Raw genomic sequence first — 12,907 nt, 5'->3', positions numbered from 1 at the left:
GCGTGGCGGACGCCGGAGACGCCGTGCTCGACAAACCTTTTGGTTGTATCCGTGAGAAAGACTCCGGAATATGGAACAGGCACGCTTCATGCGCGCTTCTTTCTCCACTCTTTCGTCCCGCTCCGATATCGCAAGTAAGTGACCAAGTTCCCCTCCAGGGTGTATGTGCATGCTTTAGATGCTCCATTGTGGGCGCGATATACGAATCAGCGTGTGTATATGCTCCGTGTCTGCACAGACACGATTGTTTCGTTTCAAGACGGCCTCAGTTTGCGACTCCTGTACTAACCCCCTTTTCTCAGATATTCATCACCTGCCTTATAATCTGAGACATAAAACCTGGCTCCGAGGCTCCACGAACCCCGTATACGTCCCCCTAATCCTCAGACCAATACCTGACCACCGTTCTATGCAAGCCGAAACAACCAGTGACGCCTTCGCTGCTCTGCCCCCTCGCGGCGAATACCACGAGTTGTTCTCGTCCACCGATGGCGACGTCGTCTTAGGCTCCAAGGACGGCGTCCTGTTCCGCGTCCACTCCTTCACGCTCAAGACCACCTCGGGCTGGTTCCGTGCGATGTACTCTCTCCCGCAACGCGCTCTCACGGCGCCCCCATCCCCGACAACATCTGACTCGACCACAGAGACCATCGTGGTCGATGAAGACGCAGCCACGCTCGAAGGCCTTCTCCGCATCGTCTCGGGCTTGCCGATCCCCCGCCTGGACTCGTACGACGTCATCGAACCACTCCTCCACGCGGCGGAAAAGTACGACATGGGCGGACCGATGTCCGTCGTCCGCGCCCTCATCACCACCCCGCCGCTGCTCACGGACCCGCTCCGACTCTATACGCTCGCGTGCAGGTATGGCTGGGAGGACGAAGCGCTGATGGCCTCGCGCGCGACGCTCCAGCTCAACCTGCACGCGCCCGAGCACCGCCCCACGCTCCAAAAGCTCGGCACGGACGCCGTCCTCGCCCTCTTCGCGCTCCACCGCACCCGGCGCGAGACGCTCCGGCGGCGGCTCGACGACCCGCCGTTCGTGAGCGACACGGGGGACACGAGCTGCTCGAACTGCGGCTCGCTCGTCGACTACCACACCTGGCGCGAGCTCAAGTACGTGATCATCATGGAGATGGACGCCCGGCCGCAGGGGGACACCGTGCTCGGGCACGGGCTGCTCGAGTGGCCCGCGGCGCGCGCGTGCTGGGCGGCCAAGTGCGTCAACTGCGACCGCGTCCTGTACGACAAGACGCTGACGATGCGCGTGATCCGGGAGTGCATCGAGGCGCTGCCGACGACGATCGAGTGAGTCCCTTCCGTCGCGCTCTCCTGCTTTCGGTGCGGTTGGTCTGAGCGGGGTGCGCGGCGCGCGGTGCTCGAACTGACCAGCTCGTTCTGCCCCAGGCCGCTGCCTCCTCCTTACAATCCGCCGCCGGTCCCCATGCGGAGCATCTCGGAGTAGACGTTGGGTACGGTCTCCGCCGTTGTTCTCGGCCACGCTTGGAAAGGAATGTTCCTGGGAATTCTGTATGATGATTGTACACGTATGACACACTCGCTCCTGTCCAGACTTACATGCATCTCCCTAAGATGATTGCATAGTTCAGCTACTTCGGTGATATCAATGGGACTTCAAAAATTCATACGCTCCGATTGGCAAAGGTCTCGAGGCATAGTTTTCGCATGAGCATGGCCAAAGACGTGGGTACCGTGAATATCTGACCTACATATGCCCATCCTGATTATTGATTCGAGCGTTATATCGGTACACCCAACCTGGCGGATACACGTCAAAGCCGACTAGTGTGTACTAGATGTCCGCGCTACGGTAGACCAAACATCTGGACGGTCTTAACTCAAACGACGAAGCTCCGGCCACAGTTTCCCTTGTGTAGGATTTCACATGTACCGACTCCAGATCACAGCACACCCGAATAACTAAGAGGCCTATCGTGACCATCCAGGAGTACTCTTGGCTGCTGGTCTACTCCGCGTCGAAGACGAGCGCGCGGATCTCGATCGACTCCCGGTGGGGGGCGTCCTTCGGGCTGGTCCCATCCTGGAACGCGGTGTGGGGCGTAAGACGCGCCAGGTTCTCTTGAGAGTCGTAGCACTTGATGAGGGTGACCTCGTCAGGGGTCTGGTCCACGAGGTAATACCACTTCTGCGCGGGGTTGTGGCGCACGCCGTACGTCTCGCCCCTGCGAGTGGGGTAGACGAGGTCGACGGCGATGAGGTCCTTGGTGTCGAGCGTGCGCCAGTCCGAGACCGCGAGCGGGAAGTGCGCGACGGGGTGGTGGATCGGGCGCCAGACGTTGATGATGCGCACGCGGCACGCGCGACTGGAGGAGGCGATCCGCATCGGCGGGCCCGGCGTGGACTTTGACGCGCTCGACGCTCGCGGAGGGGGTCTGGTCGACGTGCACCATCAACTGTGCGCGGCGGTGTTGTGAGCACGCAGGGCGACGATGAGATGGAAGATGGCTCACCCCAGGCCCACGGTTCCCAGGCCCATCCGGGGTGCCCTCGGCAAGCTTGCGCCTAGAACAAGGGCAAACGTCAGCAAGATAAACTTACCACAGTTATGGGCACGCGGGACTCACCTGATGGTATGGTCAAATATGAGGACGCGCTTCGCACCCGTGACCCTCTTCAACAGCTCCTCGACTTCGGGGTAGTATTGAGCTTTGATGCGCTCTTCGTCGTCGAACTCGCGCTCGACGCTAGGCGAGTTGAGGAACTGAAAGCCGGCCTTGTCGAGAGTCAGCTCGTCCTCGAGGCCGCGGGCGTTGTAGATAGTCGCCGGGTGGGAGACGGTCTCGAAGTTCTTCCGCTCAACGCCCGCGGGAGGTTCCCCGACGTACCGGTAGGGCTTGCCGTTGCCGGTGAAACTGTAGTAGTTGAGCGTCGTCTGGACGTCGCGCGAGGGAAGGACTGCGTTGGTGGCCATTGGTCCAGTTGCGAGCAAGGCGGATTTGGGGCTGGTCAATCGAAGAGTGCGATGAGGCTAGAGGGTCGAAGGTCTTCAACCCCTCCCTCTTTATGATGTCGCATATGTTCGAGCAGCGACTTGACAATTGAACAGTCAGCATCATGACGGAACGCTGGAGTGAGCAGCGGCCGCTGTGCACCTCAAGCACGCAAGGATTGCTCGCAAATTCTCTTCAAAATGGCGAAAATCTGTCGCAACGCTTTGATTCGCGGGTCAGCGATGATGAAACTTCGGAACCACGGTCGCTCTCCGACCTTAGCGCATGCCGACATGAATACACCAAGTTGGCGTGGGCCGTTTTCTGGCATAAGCCGGTGAGCGGAGAAGCCGGTCGAATCGGGCATTAATTACTCAGAGTGCTGCCGCGCCAGATGCAAGAACGCGGCATATAATACTGTGCCATTGAAAACGATTCCTCAGAAAAAGGTGTCATTGCGACGCCTGAACAGACTCGTGCACATACCAGTATTGAAGCGAGCGACTCATCAAATGCCGACCTTGCCGATTTCCATCACTCACAATCCCCACGCGTGGTGCACATCCACCCAGTCAGCCCCGGTCATGGCATCTCGTGTGCCCACAGAGAAGCCCCGAGGAGATAGTGTGAGGTTGGAAGGTTTTCAAGAGACGAGTGCTGTCTCCTGACATCAATGCAACGATTGAAGCGAAATTCCGAGTTGAAAAGAACTCTTCCAACACGTCGATGGAACTCATGAGGAGGACGAACGTGGAAAGGAAAGCGACGTGTTGAGAGCGGTTGAAGGTGTGGCAGAAGCCAAGATTGCCCACGTTTGGGTGCACCGTTTCAGGCAAATTGTTCGCACGGCTTCAACTCCTCGACCCACAAAGCGCCAGCGATTTCAACTTGACTAAGTACTCTCAATAGCTCTCGACTCCTTCCTATGATTCGACGAATGGTGAACGGCGTAAGTGCTACATTCCGCACATAAGCCCGCAGCAGGAATCTAGGCATCAATTTCAGCTCCGAGTAAGTAGACCTCTGTTATGTTCCCAATGACTGTATACCCACGTTGTCAAATTTCTAAATCAAACCACCATCACTCAGAAAACAACATTCAAACAGGCACACAGTCAAAGATGGACAATGCTCCATTCACGACACAAACTTTTTCTTACAAATCAACGTGCAGTAGGATCGGCATGAAGTGTTACGACATTTGTGCTCAAGAACAGCCACCTGCGTTTCCAGCCGTACGTTTTCTCATCGTATGCTACATCTGCTTGACCGATTTGTGACGTCTGTTTGGAGCAGTTGAGCTCGTCAAGAGAAAGGCTTTGAAACGTGCACAGGCTATAATCGCGCGCAAGGCTCCTGCCAACTTCAGCAATCCGCTCGTCCTCTCGTACTATTGACGGGTCGATGCTCCGCATATGGAGCAACTAGCAAATTTCCAGTCCACTGCAACCGTCTAAAATGGGCCGATGCGCCTCTGCAACGCCTTTCGCGCCCTATTCGCTTCGGAAATGCGATCACACTGTGCCGTGCCGTGTGCGACGCGTATGGCCTTGGTGGCTGTCCCAGGCGACCCTACCTGGGGCGCGTCGTTCGGGTGACCCCTCCGGCCTCCAGCCTCAAGGTTTCATGCTTGCGGCGCGCGGGGGTTAGAAATGGGGCCTGAACGCACTCCTGTGCGACGGACAAGCCGTCAACGCGCGGAAATTCACCGGATGCCAGGGCGGGCCACTGCCGTCACCTGCCAGCACGACGGCGGGCCCAGGGTCGACGCGACGCAGCACACTTTCAATATATACCCTTGTTCGACGGGTCTTGCTCTTCTGCAGTAACGCGTCCTCCCTCTTCCCCTTCGCCACCTCTTCATTCGGATCTCAGCCCTCGCCCCACCCACAGCCATGTCGCCCCTCCCAGCGTCCTCCCTCCCCCGCTCCAGGCGACCCACTCGCAGCACCAGCATCTCCTTCGGACCCCCGCAACGTCCCATCCCCACCTCCCTCCCCGTCGAGCTCCTCGACGCTGTCCTCGCCCTCTTCGCCCCCTCCACGCCCGCAGACCGCGCAACGCTCGCCGCCTGCACCCTCGTCTCACGCACCTGGCGCGCGTTCGCCCGCCCGCGCCTCCACGCGCGCGCGCGCATCGCCCGCCCCGCCGACTTCGCCGACGTGCCGCGTCGCCTCCGCGCGGACCCGCAGCTCGCGGGGATGGTCCGCAGCCTGGAGCTCGCGCCGGCGCGCGACGCGTCTGCGCCCTTGTTAGGCTTCGGCGGGATGTGGGCCCTGCCCGCGCCCGTGCCGGAGGGCAGGGGGCGGGGCACCCGCATGGGCGCGTACGAGGTCGTCGAGCAGGCGTACTTCGCGCGGCGCATGGGCGCGTGCGGGTCTCCGCGGCTCGACCTCGCGACGCTCGCGGAGATCGTCGCGTGCCTCCCGCGGCTGCAGGAGCTCTCGCTCGTCGGGCTCGCGATGGTCGGGCCTCCTCCTTCTCGCTCACCGTCCCCCGCGCCGTCGCCATCTTCCGCGGAGGAAAGCACCTCCACCGCGACACCAGCACCAGCGACTCCTGGCCCCTTCCCCCTCCGCAAGCTCACCATTGCGCGCTGCCAGATGCCCGGGCACGGCCCGCGCCTCTCCGCCTGGTGCGGCCTCGAACTCCTCGCCCTCTTCCCCGCGCAGACCGCACACATCGCCGGCACGGAGATCAGCGGCGACGCTCCCACAGCGCTTCTCCCTTCCCCGCCGCCGCCGGCGATCCGCGACTTCGCGCTCTCCTGGGAGAACTCGTACATGCCCGCGAACGCGGCGAGCGTCTCCGGGCTGCTCGCGCACCTCGCCGCGACGCTCGACCCCGCGACGCTGGAGCGCCTCACGCTCGCGAGCGGGTGGAAGATCGCGAGCGTGTTCCTGCCCGCGCTCGGCGCGCTCGTCCGCGCCGCCGCGGTGCCCAACGTGCGCCGCCTCGACCTCGGGCTCGTCCTGGGGCCCGTGGCCGACCGCGGGGAGGACAGAGCAGGTGAGCCGCCCCCTTGGTCCATTTCCAAAACGGTCTAGGCTGACGCTGCGCTGTAGAATACTGGGAGCCGCTGAACCTGAGGGAATGTGGCCGCATGGAGGCGTTCACGGTGACGATGAAGATGCCGTCGGAGAGGCAGGCCTCGACGGCGCGCATCCCTCTCGCGGCGGCGTGCGCTGCGCTCGTTTCGCAGCTTCCACGGGGCACGCGCGAGGTGATCGTGAAGCTGCGCGGAGTCGAGAAGCTGTCGCAGCTACTCGACGTTCGGTCGCTGAACCTGAGCCTTCTTGACGACGTGCTGGCGAATATGGAGGCCTTCCCCGAGCTGGAGAAGGTTACGATCGAAGTGGAGGATGGGACGCGCACGGCGGCGGTCATCCTCGAGGGAGAGAACACGATTGCTGCGCTGCTGCCGCGACTTCAGGCCTCTAACTTGCTCTCTTTGATGACTGTATCATGACTCTCCCCACGCCGCTCATCATTACCTTCTTCTCATACGTACATCCCAATGTAGCATATAACGCTGTGATGTGTTCGCGAGTACTCCTACATTCACATATAATGCATGTAACGATACACACACGTATTGTCCAACACTCGGAGCTCCAACCAGCGGGGTGCACGCAGGATCGTCCTCACGTACGCTTGTACGCCTCCTTCTCAACCTTCTGCGCGGCATCGCCAAGCTTTTCCGCACCTTCGCGCTTCGCTCCCTTCGCCTTGTCCTTGCCATAGCCGAACATCCCCCAGAACCAATCGTTCCAGCCCTGCGCCTCCTCTTTCGTCTTGCTCTTCGCATCCTCGAACGTGCGCTCGACCTTGTTCGCCGCGTCGCCGACGGCCGCCTTCGCGCCGTCGTACTGCCGGACGGTGAAGTCCCGCGCGTCCTGCGTGGTCTGGGCCCCCTGGGCCCGGGCCTGCTGCACCTTGTCCTGGGCGGCGTTCTGTGCGGCGACCGAGAACCGCACGAAAGCATACGATCAGCACCCCGAATTCCCAGCGCTGTCACCGCGCGAAGGCCCCGCGGCGCACGTGCCATGCACGCACCTTGGTCTCGTCGTACATGTGCTCGCCCTGGCGGACGGCATCGTGCGCGGTGGCCTTGCCGGCGTCGCGCAGCTCGGTCGCGCGCGCGCGCACGCGCTCCTCGTCCGCCTTGCGTTTCGCGGCGAGGTCGGGCTCCCCGGCGGAGAGGTAGTAGTAGCCGCCCGCGACGGCGGTCGCGCCGAGGATGGCGAGGAGCACGCCGTTCCCGCCGCCTGAGGGCTTTGGCGGGGGAGGGGGTGGGGGCGGGACGTCGGTCGAGTATGCTCGACGCTGTGGGGGTGCTGTAGTGAGAATGGGGAGCGGGTGGGCAAGGGAAGAAGGGTGGCCCACCGAGCATGCGGCGCGGGCGGACGGCGCAGCGCGCAGGGAGGTGCGGAGAGTGTGTGTGCGGATGGCGGCGGACATGGTGGGCGGGTGGTGACGGTGGGAGGAGAGAGTGGGGGGCGTGGGCGAGGGGGTCGTGGGCAGAGAGCGGCGTGCGCCGGGCCTTTTCTTCTCTTCGCGTGCGGGGGATGCACGCCATGACGCCATGCCCGCTCCTCATGCGCGCCCCCATGATGTCACTCTCCCAGCGCGGTCACCTGATCGCGTTCGCCTATCCCATCCACACTCAGGGAACGTCGTATACCTCATATTTGCAGTATTATGCTCGAATAACATACGCTATATCGTTCACGGCTGGCAACCACCGGGATGCCCTCGTCCCCTCCGCATCACGTCCTGTACCGCACCGGGATCGCAGTGTACGGGTCGTCTTTCGGCGTGTGCGCGTGCTGCACCCTCCGCATCCGCCGGCAGAGCACGAACCCGAGCACGATCAGCTCCACGCCGATGAGCAAGTTCACGACGAGGAGCACGACGATGGCGGTGCTCCACCGCTCGTATGTCCGGCCGCTCAGCGGCGCGTCGCCCGCGTCGGCGGCCGCCGTGGCCGTCGTCGCGGCGCTGGTGGGGGATGAGGACGAGGCGGATGAGGACGTGGCGAGGGAGGCGGACGAGGGGAGCGGTATGCCGGCAGACACGAACGCGCGTGGGTCGATCGTGCTGGGGAGCGAGGAGAGGGCCAGCAGGCGGTTCGCGGTGAACTCGGCCCACATCGTCGTGGAGTTGGTGGTCGGGAGCATGCGCACGAAGGGCGTGCTCTGGGGAATTGAGGTGCCGCGGCTAGGGAAGCCATCGTAGTTGTATCTGGACGGGCGGGTGTCAGCGATAGGACAACAGGACACAGGAGGGTACGCACGAGACGTAGACGTTGCGCAAGAACGCGTTTCCGAGCACCATACTAACGCTGTTTCCACTGGTAGTTGTGTCGGAGAGGTGTTGATACTGGTTGAGACAGACAGTGACGTTCGACGCAGCCCCAGTCGAGTTCCGCAAGAGGAACACAACGGGGTACGTCAAGTCCAGAGGGTGCACCGGGTACTCCACGCCCCTGCGCACGCAGTCAGCCCTCCCGCGATCTCCGCCGCCCACAGCGCAAACCAGACCCACCCAAGCGAAAACGAGACATTCGCCCCCGCGTCGCACGGCACCACCCACGTCCCGGCTCCCAACGCGTCGTCCCGCACCGCACCCAGAATGCTCCCATACATCGCGTCGACCGCCGCGCGCGGCAGCGCCGCGTACGCGCTCCCCGTGTCGAGCACCGCGAGCGCGGGCCCGCTCCCGTTCACGCCCACCGCGGACCCGTTCACGTGCACATCGTCCACCGCCACCCCCCACGCGCCGCGTGCCCCCGGGGCAACTGGGAGCGCGGGCTGCGTGCCTACGCGCGCGTACCCCGCCGCGTTGCCCCCGACGGTGAAGACGCCAGGGGTGGTGCCGCGCCCGGGGAGGATGTCGAAGGAGTGGGCGAGCTCGGACGATCGCGCGAGCGCGTTGGCGAGCGGGGAGGGCGCGAATGCTGTGGCGGCGGAGGGACCGTAAGCCGCGGCGAGGGCGGCGAAGACGGCACCCTCGCCGAGGGACGCGCCCAGGACGCCGGAGATGTTGCCGAGGTTGGCGGTCTGGGAGACGTAGAGGAAGGCTGGAAGTGGGCCCGTGCGTTAGGTGGGGGTGGACGAGGGGGGGTGTGTGATGGGGCTTGCCTTGGTTGGGAGCGCTCAGGCCGCCAATGGTGAGGTTGGCGAAGGCTATGGTGCCGTTGACCGCGCCTGACCCGTACTCGAAGCTGGTAACGATATCGGTGGTGTTCGTGAGGCTGACGTTGGCATTTGGTGAGATCCAGAGGTCCGATGAGCCGGTGTCAAGCAGTAATGTGTAGGCTGAGAGCACAGTCGGTCAGACCGACTTGGGATTATAGAGCCGAATAGACGACCCACCTACTCCGCCGATAACAACATCCACGGTGTACTGCACGAACGGCGAAGACCCTCAGACGTTACTATCGGTAAAGATGCACTACTGAATGCTCACTGGGAGGTCGTCTATTGTTGTAAGCCCTGCATTCGCCACCGGCCCTGCTCGTGGAATGTGTGAGGAAGCGTCGAAGGAGGGACTGAAAGAATCAGGCGCAGTCCGTGAGGAGTAGGTGAATGGCCTGCCAGTCGAAGGGTATGTGAGTGATGAGTAGTCCATCGACATCCAGGGGGCGGGGAAGGGGAAGGGACCAGAGGTGGTATCGAGGAGACAAGGTATAGGAGGGAAACATGTGTGGCAGATCTCACGCAACCGTTATGTATCCTGCTCAACATTGGTGTGGAGATTGGAGGAAGTATGGAATGGCCTGAAGGTTCGTGGACTGAGGGAATGGCTCTCGCGAAGAACGACCTTATGAACCGTCCTGCACGGCGCGGAGGCGACCGGCGGCGGCCTGTCAAAGAAATACGTCAGGACGAAGCGCGGGACGAAAACTCGGGAGCGAACCAGCAAAAGAGCGGACCCCCGTCGACAGAGGAGATTCCGGCGTGTTGCGGCGCGGATAGTCGAGAATTGAGGCTCGGACCGCCACATTGAGTGTCCGAAGTCGGACCATATTCCAAGCCTCGATATAGGTAATGCCACGTGGAAACGACGCACACGCACACGTCACTCTTGCCCAATGCCAATGCACTGAAATCACACAAGAAGCATTGCCAAGTGTCCTGCGGCGCTGTCGGTCAGCCACGTCCGGAGTATCGGCATGATATCTCACAGCAAAACCTCAAGATGCATCCTGTGTACTATGCATAAAGCGACCGCCAAACTGCCAGATCTGAGACCTATTCTCCTGACCGCAACCTTTGGGAGAATCCGTGGACCATATCTTTCCCACGCACCAGCCGCAGGCCCCTGCACTCGAGGCTCACTGGCATGCCACCTGAGTTTTCGAAAGTTGCATTGGTATACAGGTCCATTAAGCAAACAGCGAGAGGCGAGCGAAAGCAGGTATCCAGAACAGCTGTAACGATAACAGCGACACGACACGAGGGGAGCGTCCGTAAGCCCATAATTCAAGTTCAATATGCCCGCGCGATCAGATACCAAGGAGGGTGGAGAACTTCTTGAAGTCCGGAGTGCCTAGCCCAGTAACCTACGCCGCACAATCTGGGTCAGCGCCACGAACGCAGACAGGCGAGAGACGCAAATACATACAGGATCCCACCCGGACTTCGCCGGGAAGCCGTCCGTGCCGCAGCCGGGGTTGCTCCCCGACACAACGTCGTTGAGCGCGACCTGGCCGCCAGCGTAAAGGAAGGGGTTCATGAACCCGAGCGGCGACTTTCCGCCGGCGATGAGCCGGTCGTTGAGCAGGGACACGATGCTCGCGAAGAGCGGGGTGCTCGCGCTCGTGCCGCTCACGGGCGACACGGTGCCGCCAATGTTGACCTGGTAGCTAACACCCTGCGCGGAGACGTCGGGGTAGCCGCGCCCGGTGGTGTTGAAGAGACCGGCGTTGGTGTTGCCGAGGAGAGAGAGGTAGTTCCCGACGGCGTCGGCCTGGTAGGAGGGCTGATCGAAGACGTTCGAGAAGCCGCCCGAGGAGAAGTCGGCTGCAGTCTCGGGCGAGATACCGGTCGTGGAGCCGACGACGGTCACGCTGTGGGTGAATGAAGGTGTATGAGCAACAGAGCGGCAAGAGAGAAAAAAGCCCGCATACAAGGGGCAGCTCGCGGGGAAGGTAGGGCGGAACGTTGTGCATGTACCGCCTTGGCCGTCGTCGACGCCGCTATCGCCTGATGAGAAGAAGGCCGAGACACCGCGAGCACCGAGCTGAGCGTAGGCGTTGCAGAGGTTCCTGAATTAGCAAGGTCAGTACGGTATGTAATGGGTGGGTTTATGGAGCACGCACTGCGCGAGATCAGCGGAGATAAGCTCCTCAGGGAAGCCGAAACTCGTCGTGAACGTGGTGGGAGGGGTCTTCGCGGCAAGGAATGTGTTGACGAGGTCGAGGAAGCCGCCAACATCGCCGTCGTTGTTCTCGCCGACGACAAAGAACGTCGTGGGCACGTTGGTGGCGATGCCGACGGTGTACTGGATGTCAAGGCTCTGTGAAATCCCTCGAACGTCAGGTACACACTCCTCGTCGTGATGATGGTACACTTACTCCTTCTACACTCGGGTCCGTCTCATCGTTGACTCCATTATCGACCGACGTGACTTCGAACGAGGGCTGGCTCGATAGGTCCGGGCGGAAGCTGGTGAGGAAGTCGGACAGATCTGTCGTGCTCGCGTTCGACTGCACGAAGCTGCTGACCGCGAGCGTGTTCTTGGCAGAGGTCGCAGGATCTGTCGGGATGTTGTACAGAGCCTGGAGACACGTCGGGGTGACCGTGTCCGCGCAGCTTGCTGCCACGGCCGCGCGCACGGGGTGCGCCGGGTTCAAGGGAGCACGAGCATGGTGCACTGCGGCGACGCCCTTAGCCGACTGTACTGGGAAGCTAGGTAGGCGGTCAGCACGGTCTTCCCGGTTAATGGTATGCGCGCATATACACATGCACCACGGCAACGAAAGGCAGAGTAAGCACTCACGAGGTCGCGGGGAAGACGAAGTCGACGAACGGCTGAACGCTCTTCGGAAGGGAGTACGCGAGGGTGCGGATGGCAGTCTTCCCGGTCTCTGCGTTCGTGTACGTCTGGAAGTCGGCATCGAGAAGGGCGTTGGCACTCGCGACGGGCACGTCAATGTTCAGCCATTGGTTCGTGGCCGCAGGGGTGGAAGTGACGTTGGCGGACGACAGCCACGCGTCGATCGCCGCGAGCCCGTCCGCGCTCGGCGCGACAAGAGCATCGGTCTGGAGGGCCGCAGCAACACGGCAAGATTGGTGGAACCAGGGAGAGAGAAGGAGGGAAGGGGGCGTGTGGGCATTTGCTCGCCTGCGCAGGAGATAGAAACGAGAATCTGACGCACCTCGGCCTTGGTGAGGAACTTCCTGTAGTTCGCGCTCCCGGGCGTGCTGACGTCGAGCAGGGCCTTGTGGAGGGGCGCGGGGTCGCTCTTGAGCGCGATGCGCAGGCTGACGACCGCGCTATCCGCGTCCGCGCCGGGGGTGGTCTTGACGAAGCCGTTGGGCGGCGCGGCACGGCGTTCGTGCACGCGCATCACGTCCGGGGTGGGCGCGCCCTGCGCAAACGCTACGAGGGACAGAACAAGCAGGCCGGCTGCAACCATCTCGAGCTAGCCGAGGGGAGGGAAGCAAAGGAGAGTGGAAAGAGAACGAAAGGAAGGAAAGCGAGGCGGCGCGGAGGGCGACGGCGACGCGGAAAAGGAGGAGGAGGGGGAAGGAGTGAAAGAAGTGAAAGGCAGAAAGCGGCGGTGGTCGACGACGTACGTCCGACAGACCCCGGTGGAAGGTGCACGAGAATATTCATTTATAGCTCGCAGATTCTGATACGGCGCGGCGTGCCACGGCGTGGAGGCGGCTTTCCCGGAGGGAGGATCTGATGTAGACAGTCGAGGA

The 12,907-nt window shown here is 62.1% G+C and overlaps 5 protein-coding genes across 5 annotated transcripts; 2 read left to right on the top strand and 3 right to left on the bottom strand.

The window, feature by feature from the left end:
* Positions 1-409: 409 nt before the first annotated feature.
* On the top strand, positions 410-1,312 carry BXZ73DRAFT_88708 (uncharacterized protein; the record flags this gene model as incomplete). The annotated part of the gene is made up of 1 exon (XM_048025053.1): positions 410-1,312. One exon carries the CDS (start codon positions 410-412, stop codon positions 1,310-1,312), a length of 903 nt encoding a protein of 300 aa, XP_047880485.1.
* Positions 1,313-1,987: 675 nt separating this feature from the next.
* On the bottom strand, positions 1,988-2,953 carry BXZ73DRAFT_98904 (uncharacterized protein; the record flags this gene model as incomplete). Its single annotated transcript, XM_048027832.1, has 4 exons — positions 1,988-2,383; positions 2,430-2,435; positions 2,493-2,544; positions 2,607-2,953. The coding sequence occupies 4 exons, from the start codon at positions 2,951-2,953 to the stop codon at positions 1,988-1,990; spliced, it is 801 nt and encodes a 266-aa protein (XP_047880484.1).
* Positions 2,954-4,867: 1,914 nt separating this feature from the next.
* Positions 4,868-6,441, top strand: BXZ73DRAFT_98903 (uncharacterized protein; the record flags this gene model as incomplete). Its single annotated transcript, XM_048027831.1, has 2 exons — positions 4,868-5,981; positions 6,038-6,441. 2 exons carry the CDS (start codon positions 4,868-4,870, stop codon positions 6,439-6,441), a joined length of 1,518 nt encoding a protein of 505 aa, XP_047880483.1.
* Positions 6,442-6,616: 175 nt separating this feature from the next.
* On the bottom strand, positions 6,617-7,433 carry BXZ73DRAFT_98902 (uncharacterized protein; the record flags this gene model as incomplete). Its single annotated transcript, XM_048027830.1, has 2 exons — positions 6,617-6,925; positions 7,029-7,433. The coding sequence occupies 2 exons, from the start codon at positions 7,431-7,433 to the stop codon at positions 6,617-6,619; spliced, it is 714 nt and encodes a 237-aa protein (XP_047880482.1).
* Positions 7,434-10,482: 3,049 nt separating this feature from the next.
* BXZ73DRAFT_75563 (family S53 protease-like protein) lies at positions 10,483-12,618 on the bottom strand (the record flags this gene model as incomplete). Its single annotated transcript, XM_048022232.1, has 7 exons — positions 10,483-10,539; positions 10,602-11,046; positions 11,107-11,244; positions 11,299-11,495; positions 11,554-11,887; positions 11,979-12,241; positions 12,358-12,618. The coding sequence occupies 7 exons, from the start codon at positions 12,616-12,618 to the stop codon at positions 10,483-10,485; spliced, it is 1,695 nt and encodes a 564-aa protein (XP_047880481.1).
* Between the last annotated feature and the right edge of the window lie 289 nt (positions 12,619-12,907).

Source organism: Epithele typhae (genome assembly GCF_022376455.1).
Source record: "Epithele typhae strain CBS 203.58 chromosome Unknown BXZ73scaffold_9, whole genome shotgun sequence".
NCBI lineage: Eukaryota > Fungi > Basidiomycota > Agaricomycetes > Polyporales > Epitheliaceae > Epithele > Epithele typhae.
Note: the sequence above shows the minus strand (reverse complement) of the source record. Positions and strands in the feature narration are given on the sequence as shown.